Source organism: Megascapheus bottae, chromosome X (genome assembly GCF_031878675.1).
Source record: "Megascapheus bottae isolate mThoBot1 chromosome X, mThoBot2.hap1, whole genome shotgun sequence".
Lineage (NCBI taxonomy): Eukaryota > Metazoa > Chordata > Mammalia > Rodentia > Geomyidae > Megascapheus > Megascapheus bottae.
In genome coordinates, this window is record NC_143547.1 from 37,372,826 (window position 1) to 37,391,611 (window position 18,786).

The window sequence follows — 18,786 nt, forward strand, 5'->3', positions numbered from 1 at the left end:
GACATCCAGAGGCTTCAGTCTTATAGCATTTTCTCACTTTGGATTCAAATTTGACTTTAGTCAAATCTTCAGTAACTCTGTGACTTAGGACCTTCCTTTTGTGCAGTGTGTGTGTGTGTGTGTAGATAGGCGAGGTGGTTCACACCTGTAATCCTAGTACTCAGGAGACTGAGATCTGACAATTACAGATTGCAGTTCAAAGCCAGCTCGGACACACTAAAGTCTATGAGACTGTTATCTTCAATTATCCACTACAAAACAGGAAGTGGCCTTGTGGCTCAACGGGTAGGGTGGTAGCCTTGAGCTGAAGAGTTCAAGGACAGTGCCCAGGCCCAAAGTTCAAGCCCCACAACCTACAAAAATAAAAATGAGATAATGCATGGTGAGATGCATATTCTTACTTGAAAATTTATAAACAAATAATAAATATTTGTTGGGCAATTAATTCAAAGTACTAATATACTTACCATCTTTGCTTTATTAACCATTGTAAAAATGCAGTGATAATGGTACTGTTACCTCTAACTTTTTTTTTTTTGGCCAGTCCTGAGGCTTTAGCTCAGGGCCTGGGCTCTGTTCCTGAGACTCTCTATGTTCAAGGCTAGCTTTGTACCATTTAACACACAGTGCCACTTCAGGCTTTTTCTGTTTATGTGGTACTGAGGAATTAAAACGTAGGGCTCATGCTAGGCAAGCACTGTACCACTAAGCTACATCCCAGCCTATTACCTCTATTTTCTAATGACACAGACAGAGTTTTATACAGGGTTGCACAGGTAAGTGGCAGGGCAGAATTTCTCAATTTGCATTTGACTCATAGCAGAGGTTAGTTGTTAAAGTTGGAATATAAGGTAAAACAGTTGACATTTCCCTTTCACATTCCAAAAACTGTTATTAATTGCATTATCTTTTTTTAGTTTGAATATTATCTTGTTTATTTATGGATTTCATGGTGGGAAAATGTCAAAATATTCTCTTTCAATAACAGAAAATTTGTAATTACTTACAATATATCACCTAGAGATTAAACATCTAACCTCTCGTCTATACTATTAATATCCCTTTTGATTATTTAGAAATATGTAGTTTAACTTCCAAATATTGTATGCTTTCCAAATCTCTTCCTTTCTTCATTTTCCTCTTCTCTTCTTCTTTATGATGGCACCAAGGGTTAAACTCAAGGCCTCTTCCTCATGATAGTTGCTCTACCACTTGAGCCACACCTCCAGCCCAACATTTTGCTGGTTAATTGGAGATGGAGTCCTGGAGTGGCTTTGACCCTCAGTCCTCCAGGTTGCAGCTTTCTAAGTAGCTAGGATTACAGGTGTGAGCCACTGGCACTCTGAGTGTTACTGACTTATAATTTCATTTTACAGTGAGAAGAGAACATAATTGCATTATCTTCGTTAGTACAACAGCTAGTTTGTTTGCTTTCTTGCTCTTTTTCATTTATTTTTATTTTTGGGGGGATGTCGTGGGGCTTAAACTCAGCCTGGGCGCTGTCCCTGAGCTCTTCAGCTCAAGGCTACCACCCTAACCTTGAGCCAAGCCCCACTTCCGTTTTCTAGAGGTTAATTGGAGATAAGAGATTTAGGTCCTTTTGTGCCGGGGCTGGCTTTGAACCTTGATCCTCAGATCTCAGCCTCAGTAGCTAAGATTACAGACGTGAGCCACCACACCCCGAATTCTTTTCTTTTTTGCCAGTCCTGGGACTTGAACTCAGGGCCTGAGTACTGTCCTTGGACTTTGTCAAGGCTTGGGCCCTGCCACTTGAGCCACAATACCACTTCTGGCTTTTTCTGTGTATGTGATTTATTTGGAAATCTTATTGCATTTCTGTAAGCTTTGAATACATAGTGTTTTCTGTCTGCTAAATAGCGGTGCCTAGACATGGTGAATGCTGAGTAAATGAAAACCAGCCTTACTCCATAGTTCATACCCTACATTCCCTTTGGTGCCTTGTTTTACTATTTTTCTCCACATCTTTTCACACCCGAAAGATGGTTTTACTGAGCTGAGTCTTACCTGACTTTTCTTCCTCCATAAAACTCTGCCTCAACCCACACTCACCTGATCTTGTCTTAATCTGATATCCCCACTTTGAACATCTGGACTAGACAGAGGACAGGTATTGATCTTTGTCCTCATAGATTTGAGTTCACCATAGGGCTCTGGTGGCTGAGATGGGGGTTGATGCTACCTTGCTGTGGTTCTATATGATGTATGCATTGACTACCCCAGGGTATCACTGAGGCCGAGCGAGAGGCTTTTGAGCTACTCCCAGATGATGAGCGCCAGTGCATCAAATGCAAGACCACGTGCTTCCTGTCTGCCCTAGCCTGCTATGACTGCCCAGATGGTCTTGTCTGCCTTTCCCACATTAATGACCTCTGCAAGTGCTCCAGTAGCCGGCAGTATCTGCGGTGAGCTTGGGACCTGCCTGGAGGAAATTGGACAAGGAAGAGGATGTAGAGCTGGGCCAAATGTGCTCTTCTCTGTTCTCTTCCCCCAGCTATCGGTACACCTTGGATGAGCTCCCAGCTATGCTGCATAAGCTGAAGGTTCGAGCTGAGTCCTTTGACACTTGGGCCAACAAAGTGCGAGTAGCACTGGAGGTGGAAGATGGACGGAAACGCAGTGAGTGATTAGATGGGGAGTGGGAAAGACGGGACAAGAGGGGGCAGAAGGATTCCACAGGCAAGTTCCATTCCCTTTTTTTTTTGGTGCCCCTGTCCCCCCTTCCTCCACCTTTACTAAACACTACTATTCTCATTCTGCCTCCAGGCCTTGAAGAACTAAGAGCACTAGAATCTGAGGCCCGTGAGCGAAGGTTTCCTAACAGTGAGCTACTGCAGCAATTGAAGAACTGCTTGAGTGAGGCTGAGGCTTGTGTGTCCCGAGCTCTGGGATTGGTCAGCGGCCAGGAAGCTGGGTATGATGGCTTGAGCTATTGGGGCATAGGTAGCTTGCTGAGTACCCAGTAACCTTGGAAAAGTACAAGGGGGTAGACGTTGAATACCACTGGGTACCTAGGACATTAGCAAAACATCGCAAATCTTAGATTGCCTAGGAAGTGTTGAAGAATGCAGTGAGATGAGACAATTTAGCATGGAGAGGAGAGCCTGAACAATAAAGCCAAAAGTGTTTTTTTTTTGTTTTTGTTGTTGTTTTCCAATACCAATAGGGAATTTGAGAGGTAGGCTGAGAGATTTTGTGGGCAGAGAGAATTAGAGAGGTTTAGGGGAAAGAACAGGACATAGACATGAAAGCTTGAATCTGCTTACATACCTTTAGGTTGGCAGTAGTGGATGGATTGAAAAGTCTAGGTCCCAGGGGAGTATTGCTCAGTGGTATGAAACTTGCTTAGCATGTGAAAAGGCTGTGGGTTTCAGTCCCAGTACCATTTTTTTTTTGCCAGTCCTGGGCTTGAGCTCAGGGCCTAAGCACTGCCCTTGGATTTTCCTCAAGGCTAGAACTCTACCACTTGAGCCTCAGCACCACTTCTGGCTTTTTCTAAGTATGTGGTACCGAGGAATCGAACCCGGGTCTTCGTGCATGCTAGGCAAGCACTCTACCACTGGGCCAAACTCCTGACCTCCCAGTACCATTTTAATAAAAAAAAATTGAGTTTTGTTACCATCAGTGAGTTTTAATGCTTCCTCTGCATCTTGAAAAATATTTCCTTCTCCTAATTTCCTTCATCATCTGGGGGAAAAAAAGCTTTTATTTTAAAACCCTCCTTGCAATATGGGAAATTGGGGGAACCCTAAGATGCAACATCAAGGTGGACAAATAAGGCAAGGAAAGCTATTGTCCATTAGCACAGAAATCAGGAGAGGGGTCTGGGTTTTTATGTGAACCTCTACATGTGAAACTCCATAGCCCCCACAGGGTCGCTGGTCTACAGATGACCCTGGCTGAACTTCGGGCTTTTCTGGATCAGATGAATAATCTTCCTTGTGCCATGCACCAGATTGGGGATGTTAAGGTAAGGAGGGATCAGGGAGGTTGGGACACCTGAGTGGGCTATGCTGGATTCTTTGGGGATACTTAAAATATTGGGTGAGACAGGGTGTACATAGATGAAGAAACAATGGAAAGTGTGAGGCAAGAGTCCAGTAACTCCTTTTAGATATGGAAATTGAGGGACAGGAGTATGAGTAAAGAGAAGATTTCTTGGTGGAAGGGTAGTAACATTAGTGCTCCTTAGGCCTGGAAAGTTTGAAAAGTTGAGCAAACTTCATGACAGGCGAGGAGAAATGGACTGGATGGAGAACGCAAAAGATGGCAGTGTCAACATGAGGGTTTGTCCAAGGTCTAAGCACAGCATAAGATTTATTATGGCATAGGGTCTCTCAGTGTCCTGAGAACAGAGTCCTTATAGAAATACGGCACAAATTCATAAGCAGCTTTTATTAACAATCTCTAGTAGGGGCTAGAGTGTGGCCTAATGGTAGAGTGCTTGCCTAGAATACACGAAGCCATAGTTCCAATTCCTTGATACCACGTACACAGAATAAGCCGGAAGTGGTGCTATGACTCAAGCGGTAGAGTGCTAACCGTGAGAAAGTTTGACAGTGCCCAGCTCCTGAGTTCAAGACTCAGGACTGGCAAAAAAAAGAATCTCTAGGACCCAGGAACGTGCATTTTAACGAATTTCCTAGAGAATCCTAATGGGCGTACTGCCTATGTCAGATTTCTTGTTTCCACAAGCTTGGGGAAGAATCGTAGTGGGGCTAGGATATGTAGTGATGGGATCTCTAGTTGGGCTCAACTTAGTAGTTTGTTCTTCATCTTGTACTCTGGTAGGGCATCCTGGAACAGGTGGAGGCCTACCAGGCTGAAGCATGTGAGGCCTTGGCCTCCCTGCCCTCCAATCCTGGGCTACTGCAATCCCTGCTGGAAAGAGGGCAGCAGCTGGGGGTGGACGTGCCTGAGGCCCAGCAGCTCCAGCGGCAAGTGGAACAGGCACGGTGGCTGGATGAGGTAAAACGCACACTGGCCCCCTCTGCCCGAAGGGGCACCCTGGCTGTCATGCGGGGACTGTTGGTTGCGGGTGCCAGTGTAGCCCCTAGCTCTGCTGTGGATAAGGCCCGGGCTGAGCTTCAGGAGCTGTTGACCATTGCTGAACGCTGGGAGGAGAAAGCCCACCTCTGCCTGGAGGCCAGGTAGGTCCAGCTCTAACCCTCCCTTCCCTACTATGCCTTTTCAAGTTTAGTGGAGAACTTGAAGATGACTGAAATGGGTAGCTGTGGGTATGACACACATTCTATGTGTGTATTTGACTCATCTCACCTTTTTGGGGGAAAGCTTTGGAGCTGTCTTGTCAAACTTTTATTTTTTCAATCTATGTATACAGAGCATAGAGGTAGGCTCATGGAGAGCAGAAGCAAAAAAAAATGCATAGAAGGCCAGGAATTTGGCCTAGTGCTTGCCTGGCATGCATGAAAAGACCTGGGTTTGATTCCTCGGTACGACATACATAGAAAACCCGGAAGTGGTGCTGTGGCTCAAGTGGTAGAGCTCTAGTCTTGAGAAAGCCCAAGGACAGTGCTCAGGGCCTGAGATCAGGACTGGCAAAAAAAAATGCATAGAGGACTAGCCCTGTAGGCTGGCCTGCACATGTGCACAGATAGCAAGCAGGTGGGAAGATGATAATAGGGACCACACATGGCAGACTGCAGCCACAGGTTATGTACATAAGTGGTGTGTGCAGATGCTTCCACTGGGCCAACACACTGGCAGACAAGTAGAGGTGCATATGGTCGGGAGGATTCAGGGCCTGGTACCTCCCCTGGCAAACTAAGGCTAAGTAGGTCCAAATAGCAGCAGAAATAACAAGTACTCTATGGGCCTATTTAGACCTTTCTGATAGTCAGGCTTGGCTTTTGCTCAGTAGACCATGCCAAACTGGGTTCTCTTTTTCTTTGTTGCTACCTTTAGGCAGAAGCATCCACCAGCCACACTTGAGGCTATAATCCGTGAAGCAGAAAACATCCCTGTTCACCTGCCTAACATTCAGGCTCTCAAGGAGGCTCTTGCTAAGGCCCGGGCATGGATTGCTGATGTGGATGAGATCCAGGTGAGAACCTTACCTTGACTCTAACCTCAGATTTTTTTTGTCTAGCCAGGAAGCGATGACACCTGCTCTGAGTTGGGCTACAGAGAAAAAGGGTGTACAGCACATTGGGAAGAGGTACCATGTGCCTGTTAGAAAACCAGATGAGAGAATCGCTTGTGAGGCTGGCTTCGCAGAAATGAGGTTGCTGGTTGGGGATGAGGGTAGTGGGGTAAGAGAGACAGGTAGGATGGGAGTGGAGAAGCATAGGTACCTGCTGGAGGGTGGAAGAAGCAGGCCTTGGCAGAACAGCGAGTCTGCTGTCCTCCACTGAACCAGTCAGTAGTTGGAGATGGTAGGGTGTTGTTGAAGACATGGCCTGCTGTTGCCGCCTTAGGACTGTTGAGTTCCGTCCATCGTCCCCACTCAGAGCTTACTTAGCCTGGAGTAAGTATCGATGGATATTGGCATATTGAGCACTCAGCTTGCATTTCCGGTCCTCTTATTCAGAATGGTGACCACTACCCCTGCCTGGATGACTTGGAGGGCCTGGTGGCCGTGGGCCGGGACCTCCCTGTGGGACTAGAAGAGCTAAGACAACTGGAGCTGCAGGTACTGACGGCGCACTCTTGGAGGGAGAAGGCTTCCAAGACCTTCCTCAAGAAGAATTCTTGCTACACGCTGCTGGAGGTGAGGCCTGGCACTTTGATCTCCAGCTTCCCCTTGCCTAGAGTGGCTGTTGTGAGATGGCTCCTATGACAACATGGGGTTTGAAAAAAAAAAGGGGGTACGGGGAGGGGAGGAGAGAGTATGGGACATAGAGAAGCCTGGTCATCCCCCCTCTGTCTGCCTGCCTCAGGTGCTCTGCCCGTGTGCAGACGCCGGCTCAGACAGCACCAAGCGCAGCCGGTGGATGGAGAAGGAGCTGGGGTTATACAAATCTGACACAGAGCTGCTGGGGCTGTCTGCGCAGGACCTCAGGGACCCAGGCTCTGTGGTAAGATGCTTAAGACACAGATGGGTGAAGAGCCTGGCAATGATAAGAGTGTCTGAGCCGGGTGACCATGGGCAGACCGCTTGCTCCTGAGCCTCAGTTCTCTTGCTTTTGGAGTGGGATGTTTGAGGGGGCCAGAGAAGGGAGGGGACAGGCAACTAACCTACTCTCCCCCTATCCTGGGCACGGCAGATCGTGGCCTTCAAGGAGGGGGAGCAGAAGGAGAAGGAGGGTATCCTGCAGCTGCGTCGCACCAACTCAGCCAAGCCCAGTCCCCTGGCATCATCAACCACAGCCACCTCTGCGACCTCCATCTGCGTGTGTGGGCAAGTGCCAGCCGGGGCGGGAGCTCTGCAGTGTGACCTGTGTCAGGACTGGTTCCATGGGCGCTGTGTGACAGTGCCCCGCCTCCTCAGCTACCCAAGGCCCAGTCCCACCTCATCCCCACTGCTGGCTTGGTGGGAATGGGACACCAAATTCCTGTGCCCACTGTGCATGCGCTCACGGCGCCCACGCCTGGAGACCATCCTGGCACTGCTGGTAGCCCTGCAGAGACTGCCTGTGCGGCTGCCTGAGGGTGAGGCCCTTCAGTGCCTCACAGAGAGGGCCATCAGCTGGCAAGGCCGTGCCAGACAGGCCCTGGCCTCTGAGGATGTGACTGCTCTGTTGGGACGGCTGGCTGAGCTCCGCCAACAGCTCCAGGCTGAACCCAGTCCCGAGGAGCCCCCTACTTACCCTGCAGACCTTGCCTCTGACTCTCTGAGAGAGAGCAGTGGCAAGGATGCACCTAAGGTAAGCGACTCAGCCCAGCTCTCCCTCTCCCATTCCTGTCTCCCGGCCCCTACAGCTGTTTAGGCTCCAGCTTCGCTTCCGTTTTCCAATGTTCCATGTCTTTAGGCTTTGCCTCCCTGCGTCATCCTGCGTCCGTCCACATCCCTAGATTCTCTCTGTTGGCAAGCCTGTGTCTCCCTCTCCTCTAGAAGAGTGGAAGCTCTCCGAATGTGGGTTGGGGGAGAAAGCACAGTTCCTGGTTCTTGTGTTCAAGTTTCCCATGCCCATTCCTGCTCTCCTTGGCATGTCCAGGGCTTGTTGGAGAATGGAGACAGCGTGACCAGTCCCGAGAAGGTAGCCACAGAGGAGGGCTCAGGTAAGAGAGGTAGGTGTGGGTAGGATATTGACTCACGATCACCAGAGTTTGACCCCTTGTGGTCCTTTGCTCTGTAATGGTAGGGGAGAGCAGTGAAGGGCCACCTCTAACCCACACCTGTTCCCATCTTCCATCCTCAGATCTGGAGCTGCTAACCTCACTGTTGCCACAGTTGACTGGCCCTGTGCTGGAATTGCCTGAGGCAACTCGAGCCCCTCTGGAGGAGCTCATGATGGAGGGAGACCTGCTTGAGGTGACCCTGGATGAGAACCACAGCATCTGGCAGCTGCTGCAGGCTGGGCGGCCTCCAAACCTGGATCGGATCCACACACTTCTGGAGGTGAGGAAGGGCCTGGTCAGGCCAAAGATGCCCAGGCCTGACTTAACTACTACTAGCTTACACACTCCTGTCTTTCTGCCTACCTGTGATCACAGCTGGAGAAGGCAGAACGTCATGGGAGTCGGGCTCGGGGTCGGGCTCTGGAAAGGCGGCGGCGACGGAAGGTGGATCGGGGTGGGGAGGCCGATGACCCAGCCCGAGAGGAGCTAGAGCCAAAGAGGGTACGAAGCTCAGGGCCAGAGGCCGAGGAAGCCCAAGAGGAGGACGAGCTGGAGGAGGAAACTGGGGGTGAGGCCCCTCCTGCACCCCTCCCCACCACTGGCAGTCCCAACACCCAGGAGAACCAGGATGGTTTGGAACCAGCACTAGGGGCCTCTGTAGATCCCTCGGCCCCCTTCTCTACTCTGACTTCCCGGCTGCATATGTCCTGCCCACAGCAGCCTCCTCAGCAACAGTTGTGACAGTGGCTGAGCCTAGCACAGACCCTAACAACAGACCCTTCCCCCACTCCCGGCCTCAAGGATCCTCTCTCTGACCATCAAGCCTGCTTCTTGGAGGTGGGTGGGTTGGGGGAGGCTCCTCCTTTTCCCTCAGTCCCTTGACTTTTATATTCTGACTCCAAGGTATTGTTCAGACCTCAGCTCCTGGGGGCCGGCCCCTGGAGTCCTGCCCCCATCCCGGTAACCTCTAACCAGCATTCCCAGACACCTGAGGCAGTTAGACAGATGGGAAGGGGGGGCAGGGGAGGGGAAGTAATTGGGGCTGAGCCAGCACCATTCCAGAGACAAAGCCAGTGCGTATACAACTGGGGAAAATCTCCACTCCCTTCTCCCCAGTTCTAGCCCTGGCCAGGCTGTGCTACACTAACCTCTCCACCCCCTCTCACTCATTTGCCTCCTCCCTTTTGCCCTTCCTCCCTCTACCCTCTTCCTTTCCCCCCCTCCCTGATTTTTCCACCCAGGAGGAGGAAACTTCACATAGCTGTGCTGTTTTTTTTTTTCTATGAATTTGTTTGGGGGTGGGGTGGGGGCTCAACAGGGCTCCCTGTGGTCTGAAGAAGGCTTTTGGTGCTTGTCCTCACACCTGCCTCAACCCTTCCCTCCCTGTCCTTCCCATCTCCTTTCCTCCTCCTGGGTTCATGTTGTAATAAAAGAAGATTGTTGGTGTGTAATTAATTTGTTCCGAAGGAAAACAAAAAAAGAAAAGAAAAAAAAGAAACTTGGTTCCAACTGAAGCCTATTTTAATTTTATTTTATTATTTTCCTCTTGTTAGAAATAAAACCCTTAGCAACATTTTTTTGGAAACCTGTTTCTGAAGTGCATTTCTCTTCTAAAGGGAGAGTGGAGCCTCCCTCACCTACCTGTCCATGGAGCAGCTGTAGTGTTAGCAGGAGCACTAAGGCTGAGGCTAGGGGCCGAGGGGTTCTGAAAGGGAATCCAACCTACTAGCTTCTCCTTAAACTTGGGCAAGACATCCTAGGCCTCCCCGAGCCAGTCCCCTGTCTCCAGATAGGTGTGCTTTGGCCCTGCTCACCTGACCTGCACAACAGCTTCCCCAAACTTTGTGCCCTGCAGTCTATATCCTCTTGTTCCCAGAGAGATTCCCCCCTCCATGGCTTTATTAAGGTATAGTTCCCATGGCCATAACGTTCATCTTGTTAAATGTGTAGTTGATAGTGTTTTCTAAAGAGTAGATCTGATCGTGTTACTCCTGCTTCGTTACTCTTTAAGATCAAGAATATATATATATATATATATATATATATATATATATTTATATCTCCTCGTTCTTTCTAGAATGCTTTCCTGACTAACCCGTATAGGTCCCATCTCTTGATGTTTCTCCACTGGTTGTTTTCTGCCCTTAATGAACGGGGACTAAGGTTCAGATGTGTGCTTATTTGTAATTCCGGAGTTCTCTTTTTCAATACTTGTTTTATTGAGCTGAAATTCACATACCATATAGTTCCCTCTCTTTAAGTGTACAATTCAGCAACTTTTAGTATATTTCACAGAGTTGTGCAAAAACATCACTGCAAAAAAATTTAGAACATTTTTATCATCTCCAAAAAAACCACACCCCTTAGGTGTTCCTTCCCACTTCCCCTATTTACCTACTCTGGATGTTTTATATAAATGAAATTATACAATATGTGGTCCTTTGTGTCTGGCTTCTTTCACTTACCATAGAGGTTTCAAACCTGTTAATGGTCACCACAATAGTTGGACAGATTTTCTCCCTTTTGAGCCACAAAAGATGAGGCAGCTGTACTGGATCAGTCACGGACCCTAGAGATTTGTCCATGTTTTTGTGTTTACGTGCATGTGCTTTATAGGCAAGACTAGCCAGCTTCTGTCAGATTTATAAAGGGATCCTTGGTCCTGTCCAGGATATAAATAGAGGAGACAAAAACCTAGAGAACTTGCTATGGCAGGCAGCTAGCTTTCCATCAATTCAGGCTCCTCAAGGACTTCCTTTCCTAGTGGCTGCTCAGGTGCGTTGAAGGTCTGGTCTTTTGACCAGGTCACCATTCCTAATTCAGAAGCTCAGCCCATTGCCCCCTTTTTTGCGGGGTGGGAGGGTCGGTTGTGTGGCTTGACCTCAGAGCATGGGTGCCGTCCCTGAGCTCTTTTGCTCAAGGCTAGAACTCTACCACTTTTCCATAGTTTCTCTCCCAGTTTTTTGGCGATTCATTGGAAGAGTTTCACAGACTTTCCTGTCTGGGCTGACTTGGAATTGAAATTCTCATGTCTCAGCCTCCTGAATAGAATTCATGGGCATGAGTCACCAACACCCAGCAATTACCCCTGTTACTTTTCTCCTTCCTGATTTGTATAGAGAGGATCCGTTTTACTAATTTCTCCCCTTTCCCAGGATTTCCAATAGAAACCTACTGGTGAACCAAAAAGCTACTCTTGGCAACTTTGAGAGGTGGAAAGGTGGTTCAACCCTGCCTCATCCAACCTTTCTTTTAGTCTTGGCACTGGACTAAAAGACAACCTTGCTCTGGGCTCAGTTTGACCCAGACAAAGGGGAAATGCTAGCCTTTTGTCTAGCTATCAGGAACTGATCATAAAAACAGGGTATGAAGGGGTGACACAAGAAGTGGGATGGGCACAAAAGAGGGACATCTTAACACCCCTGCCACACTCTTCTACAAGGTAGCCAGCTGAGTAGGAGAGATACTGTCTTTAACCCACAGTAACTCTCTGTCTAGAGAAATGTTCAGCCTGAGAGTTCATCCTAGGTGCGTGTGTGCGCACATGTGCGCATACCTGTGCCAGCCAGTCCTGGGGCTTGAATGCAGGGCCTAGGCCCTGTCCCTTAGCTTTCTCAAGGCTAGCTCTACCATTTCAGCCACGGCAATACTGCTGGCTCATCCTCCCAGTTTTTAAGCATGCCATTCCCATCTTGGCATTTTTTCCTACCATCCTTCTCACACTTTCTGCCTTCACAATGTACACATATTTTGTGAGCTTGTCGGGAGAGGCTAAAGCTATCATTGTGCAAGACTCATGCAATCTCTTCCATTTTTCTAATCTTTCCCAGGCACTGCCCAGGGAAAGAAGGAGTGATTTCCTAAGGGGAGGCTCTAATGAGTGGGACATGGAAGATGAAGCAAGGGAAGTAGTATCTTCTCACCTCCAAAATAATTGTCTACTTTTGAGAGCCCACCCAGGGGCTGCGCGTGTGGCTTAGCGGTAGAGTGCTTGCCTAGCACACAAAGCCCTGGGTTAAATTCGTCAGTACCGTATATACAGTAAAAGCCAGAAGTGGTGTTTTGCTCAAGTGGTAGAGTGCTAGCCTTGCCCCAGCCCCAAGATCAAGCCCCAGGACTAGCCAAAAAAAAAAAAGCGCACATTGTTCCATTCTCCCAGACTGTTAACACTTGTCAGGGTGGCTTCTTAATTCTGCTGACAAGGGGACGGGGAGACATTACTAAAGACTCCCCAAACTTAAGTACACTTAATGATTTCACTGTGCTTCAGTGGCTGAAACAGAACTAATGATCTCTTCCCATCCTCAAAAAAGTATACTGAAGTTCCTGGAGGCACGGCCCAAGTCCTCTGCTTTCACTTGCAGGCCAGGAGCCTATATAGTTTACTCACAGATATGCACAGAAGCCGTAGAGCCCCGCTTCCTGTGACCTCACAAAAAATTTATTGGTACAGGCTGCCACTATCTGGGGTGAGGCCATGTGTCAGGATGATGATCAGTCAATTGCTCTGAAAGAAAAACAGTAGCCATGCTTTGCAGAAGACCCAGGATTGTGATGATCAGAGAAAAGGGTTTGAGAGCGAGGGTCCTGCCTCTGAGGAGCTTATATTTCAGATAAAGGAGGTCACTCCTTGTGAGCAGCTTCTTGACTACAAAGCTCTATATGAGGTACTTTGCAAAGTCCTCAATAGATTCATGACACAAAAATATACTTTAGGGGCCGGGAGTTTGGCCTAGTGGTAGAGTGCTTGCCCAGCATGCGCAAAGACCTAGGTTCGATTTTTCGGTGCCACATACATAGAAAAAGCCAGAAGTGGTGCTGTGGCTCAAGGGTCAGAGCACCAACCCTGAGTAAAAAGCCCAAGGACAGTGCCCAGGCCCTGAGATCGAGCTCCATAACTGGCAAAAAATAAGATACGTGTTAGTAGGCAGGTACAGACAGCTTGAAATTTTCCTACCTCGGTGAATTTCTGCATGTCAGAAGGAGGACCAAAATAGTCTCTTTACCAGGACCCTAATGGGAACTTGGTGTTGATATTTACTGTTGGTAGGTTGGAATGTCAGCAGTACTAGAGCCAGACAGGCTTGGTCATGTTCTGTAAAACCTCCATGATTGTGTTACATAGTGCTGCATCACAAATTACCTCAAAAACAGTGGTTTAAAATAACATTTTCATGGTTTTAACATTTCTCACCGTCTTCTGTGGATTTGATGTCTGGGCACAACTTAACGGAGTTTCTATTTCAAGCTACAGTCAGGCTGTAATCTAGGTGACCGCTGAGGTTGCAATCATCTCAAGGCTTGAGTGAAGGAGCTCCTTGTGAGCTCCCTCTTGTGGCCACAGGCAGGATAGCATCCTGCTGGCAAGTTGTTGGACAGGTTGTTACTCAGTTCCTTGCCATGTGGATCTTTTCGTAAGGCAGCACACAAATGGCAGCTTGCTTCATTGGGGAAAGCAAGTCTGATAAGCAAGAGACAGAATGAGACAGGGCCACATTTGAGACAAAAGTCATAGTCTTGATAACCAAATATTGGAAGTGACATCTCATCACAAGTCTGTTCTTAGAAGTTAAGTCTAGCATGCACGAAGACCTGGGTTTGATTCCTCAGTACCACATACATACAAAAAAGCCGAAGTGTGCTAAGACTCAAGTGGTAGAGCTTTAGCCTTGAGAAAGTCCAAGGACAGTGCCTATGCCCTGAGCTCAAGCCGAGGACTGGCAAAAAAAGAGGCTGAGGCCTGGAGGATAGAGATTGGAAGCCAGCCAAGGAAGAAAAGTCTACAAGACTTTATCTCCAATTACCAAGCAAAATGCCAGACAGGAGGTGTAACTGAAGTGGCAGGAAATCAGCTATGATCATGCAAGAATACTGAATGAGGGCAGGGAGTTTGGCCTAGTGGTAGAGTGCCTAGTGTGCACAGACTAGTCTTGAGGAAAGCCCAAGGACAGTGCTCAGGAGCCTGAGTTCTATCCCCGGGACTGGCAAACAAACAAAAAGGGAGGTGGAATAGGAGATAAGAGTTGCTGTATGTTACAATGGAAGTTTCTTGATTGGATTTTAAGGCCTGAGAATTGGCCAGGAACTCTTGAACCCTTGAAGGACTAACTTTTGTCCTTCCTGTTTTAAATGTTTGTAGTTGAACTGTTTATCCACTCTTTCTGCCAGGGAAAAAAAAACTAGAGGTCTAATGGCTGTTTTTCAGCTTGTATTCTCTAATCAGCTGCCATTAATTAGTCAAACCAGGCATGGTAGTACATTTAGGAGGCTGAGGTGGGAGGACTGCAAGTTCTAAGCCAGTACGTGTCTGAGGAAAAAAGGTCTGGGGATGTTGTTTAGTGGTAGAGTGCTTGCCTAGTATGCATGAAGTCCTGGGTTTGATTCCTCAGTACCATATACGCAGAAAAGGCTGGAAGTAGCGCTGTAGCTCACGTGGTAGTGTGCTCTCTTTGAACAAAAGAAGCTCAGGAACAGCGTCCAGGCCCCAATTTCAAGCTAGGTCTGGCAAATTTAAAAAAAAGCCAGAGCTGGGTGCTCACGCCTATAATCCTAGCTACTCAAAAGGCTGAGATCTGAGGATAGTGGTTCAAAGCCAGCCGGAGCACTGAAGTCCACTAGAAAACCAGAATTGGCACTGTGGCTCAAGGAGTGGGGTGGTAGCCTTGAGCTGAAGAGCTCAGGGACAATGCCCAGGCCCAGAGTTCAAGCTCCACGACTGACCAAAAAAAAAAGGCTAGCCACCAGTGGCTCATGCTTATACTATAATCTTAGCTACTCAGGAAACTAGACGTCTGAGAATCTTTTCAACTCAGCGTCAGTCTGGGCAAACAAATCCTAGACTCTTATCTCCCATTAACCAGCAAAAAAGCTGAAGGTAGAGATGTGGCACAAGTGGTAGAGTGTCAGCTGTGAGTGAAAAAGCTGAGTGAAAGCCTTGAGTTCAAGCTCTAGTGCTGGCTCAAAAGAAGAAGAAAAACCTATCCAGAAAAGAATGTGACGTTTCTCTTTTGATGGAAGGTTGACTAAATTGAGCAGTGGCATATAGCCACATTGCCCTTCATGGAAGGAAGTATGTGGAGTCCAGGACTGCCACTGTGGTCGTTTGGGCAGGAGTCTGTTGGGCAAGGCAAAGACTGAACAGATAAAGGTTGACTTGCATGTTTGATTGCTACACTCCTCCATGACAGATTCTTTTTGGTGCCTGTTTATTTGGGACACGAATCCCTAGTGTTACAGTGTGTGCACGTTCCAATAGAGACATCCATATACCCATTCCTTAAACCATTTTAGCAGCATGTCATTCATGCTCTCCCCAGATCCTTAACCAGGTAACCAAGTCATTGGCCACTACTCAGTGGGTAGCTATGTATATTTCTGACCTTAAGTGGAGCTCTGCACTCAGCTATTTCTGCGTAATGTGTAGGACTATCTATAACATCCACATCTATAACCAAGTGTTAATGTAGCCTTAGCTCATCACAGTGAACTCCCCATGAAACTGGTGGAGGTGACAGGGATAGCAGTACAGCCTGCTGATACCACCGTTGACCCAGCTTACATGCCTCTTATAGAGCTTGGAGGGGGAGTGTTGCTGCATATAGATAACGTCATGAATCAGACGTGGACAGCACAGCTTGCTCAGATCATTTGGTGTCCTGTGTTCAGATGATCATGCACAACATAGATCCGGATTTCCTTTCCATTTTATTCCAATACAGGGGCTTGAACTAAGGACCTTGTACTCTCACTTGGCTTTCCCACTCAAGGCTTACCACTTGAGACATACCTCTGCTTCTGGCTTTTTGCTGGTTAATTGGTGATAAGGGTCTGAGAGATTTTTTTTCTGGGCTGACTTCAAACCCGTCCTCTTAAGTAGGTAGTAGTACTCTTCTCTAGAAGCATGCCACAAGGCTGTATGAATACTGACAACAAACTGATGAAATTAGTGGGTAGGGCCAGGAGTGTGGCCTAATTGTAGAGTGCACACCGCCCTGGGTTCAATTCCTTGGTACCATATACACAGAAAAAGCCAGAAGAGGTGCTGTGGCTCAAGTCATAAAGAATAAGCCTTGAGAAAGCTATAGGACAGTTCCCAGGCCCTGAGTTCATGCCCCGGGACTGGGGGAAAAAAAAACAATTAGTGGGTGGTCAAAAAGGAAGGAGTAGGCCACACATTAGATAACATAATAATCCAAAGAAGTACACACAGATGAAAACACTGCAACCACGCTGGTCCTCAAAAGGCATAGGGGTAAAGTTAAAATGAAAATCTCACGGCCTGTTGCTAACTTACAAACGAAAAAAAGTAGCCAGATGTTGGTTATTCACACCTATAATATTAGCTACTGAAGGCTGAGTGAGATCTGAGGAACATGGTTCCAGCTTGGTTGTGGGGCTTGAAGTCTGGGCCTGGGTGCTGTCCCTGAGCTTAACTCAAGGCTACTGCTCTACCCCTTGAGCCACAGCGCCACTTCTAGTTTTCTGGTGGTTAATTGGTGGTAAGAGTCTCACAGACTTCAGTGCCCGGACTGGCTTTGAACTGCAATCCTCAGATCTCAGCCTCCTGAGTAGCTAGGATTACAGGTGTGAGCCACCAGCAACTGGCCAAATGACTTGTATCTTCAGTTAACCACAAAGAAGCTTGAAGTGGAGCTGTGACTCAAGTGGTAGAATACTAGCCTTCAGTGAAAAGCCAAAGGACAGAGCCCAGGTACTGAGTTCAAGTCTTAGTACAAGCATGAATACACATACAACCCAGAAGTTGTCTTCACTACTTCTTCCCAGTCCTTACTCTTCACCCTTCTGTAAGATGACATACAAGCTCCTATCCATGGCATTGAATGCCTTCATTCTTACCCTACTCTTCTCAGTAATGAAGTCACTCATTCACTCATTTTATTCCACAAATATTTATTGAATGCTTACTGACCACTACTATGCACTGTTCTTCTTGGCACTGAGAATACAGTAACAAAACAGAAGGCCCTGCTTTTTGAAGCTTACAATCTACTGGGGAAGAGACAAACACTAACCACAATAAATAACTAAATAAACACATAAGCATCCGGGAGTGATCAGTGCCATGTAGAAAGACATAAACACCTAAAGAGCATACAAACTACCTATTGAACAAAAAATTGTAGGAATGTATTTATAGAAGTAATAGATGAAATAATCACCAAGATGAGCAAGAGAGTATTATGGATGAAAAGACAGATTAGAAAATAAAACATCAAGTTGTATAAGTGAAAACACATTTTAAAAGAAAGTTCAAAGGAAAGATTAAATAGCACATTTGGATATAGCTGAAAGGGGAATCAATAGGCTCTACGACATATCTGAAGAAATTGCCCAAAATGAAGTACAAAGCAAGAGAAAACATCAGAGATATACTGAAATATGCATAGAAGGTGAAGCCAAATATGAGTAACTGGATTCAAAAACAAAGTGAAAGGTAATACTTGAGATCATAGTTGAAAATGCCCCGAAATCAGAAAAAAATGAAACTTTTGAGCCATGAAATGCATTTCCAAAAAGAAAAAAGTGCCTAAATGTTAGACTGAAACAGCAAAACACCCAAACAAATGCTTAGTAATTAGACTAAGTATTCTCTCTTGTCAGTACTGGGGCTTGAACTAAGGTCCCTGGCACTCTTGCTTGGCTTTTTCACTCCTACCACTTGAAAGCAGCTCTCACCTTGAAAGTATTTTTGTGTGTGTGTGTGTTGGTCTTGGAGCTTGAACTCTTGGCCTGAACGCTGTCCTTAGCTTTTTTTTCTCAAGGCTAGCACACTGCCTCTTGAGCCATAGCTCCATTTCTGGCTTTTTGGTGGTTAATGGCAGACTTGAAGCCATGATCCTCAGATCTTAGCCTCCTGAATAGTTAGGATTACAGGCATGAGCCACTGGCCCCTGGCTGAAAACATTTCTTTCTTTTTTTTTTTTTGGTGGGTTGTGGGACTTGAACTCTGGGCCTGGGCATTGTTCCTGAGCTCTTCAATTCAAGACCACCCTACCCCTTGAGCAACAGCACCACTTCCTGAAAACATTTCTTAATGGAGACTTCTTAAAGCCCAAAGAGATTTGGATCATTTTTTTTTGCCAGTCCTGGGCTTGAGCTCAGGGCCTGAGCACTGTCCTTGGACTTTCTCAAGGCTAGAGCTCTACCACTTGAGCCTCAGCACCACTTCCAGCTTTTTTCTATGTATGTGGTACCGAGGAATGGAACCCGGGTCTTCATGCATGCTAGGCAAGCACTTTAACCACTAGGCCAAACTCCCAGCCCTGGATCATATATTTTAAACACAGAGGGAAAATACATAACACACTATCTTTTAAGAACAAGGGAAAAATAAAGACATTTGCAAAGAATAAAAATGTGGAGCATTTAACACTTAAGAGATCTGTTCTAAAAGAATATTTAAAGTTTTCATAATGGAAAAAATTATCCCTGAAGGTTTATATGTCAAAATGTATGCATGGAAATCCAGTCTATATAAATGATACTGATGAAGACAATAAATGTGAG

The 18,786-nt window shown here is 46.9% G+C and overlaps 1 protein-coding gene across 4 annotated transcripts in view; it reads left to right on the forward strand.

Moving 5' to 3' along the window:
* The window catches only part of Kdm5c (lysine demethylase 5C), a 42,740-nt gene extending 33,609 nt beyond the window's left edge, over positions 1-9,131 (forward strand). Inside the window, exons 15-26 of one of the 4 annotated variants that reach the window (XM_090325854.1) lie at positions 2,242-2,423; positions 2,513-2,637; positions 2,785-2,932; positions 3,883-3,988; positions 4,810-5,168; positions 5,944-6,082; positions 6,569-6,748; positions 6,918-7,055; positions 7,245-7,844; positions 8,136-8,208; positions 8,340-8,539; positions 8,635-9,131. In XM_090325854.1, the coding sequence (XP_090181980.1) occupies positions 2,242-2,423; positions 2,513-2,637; positions 2,785-2,932; positions 3,883-3,988; positions 4,810-5,168; positions 5,944-6,082; positions 6,569-6,748; positions 6,918-7,055; positions 7,245-7,844; positions 8,136-8,208; positions 8,340-8,539; positions 8,635-9,000 (2,616 nt within the window). In that variant the 3' untranslated portion in view covers positions 9,001-9,131. The remainder of the gene's footprint in view (positions 1-2,241; positions 2,424-2,512; positions 2,638-2,784; positions 2,933-3,882; positions 3,989-4,809; positions 5,169-5,943; positions 6,083-6,568; positions 6,749-6,917; positions 7,056-7,244; positions 7,845-8,135; positions 8,209-8,339; positions 8,540-8,634) is intronic. The other 3 variants (XM_090325855.1, XM_090325856.1, XM_090325857.1) reach the window with 3 other exon arrangements.
* Positions 9,132-18,786: the final 9,655 nt, after the last annotated feature.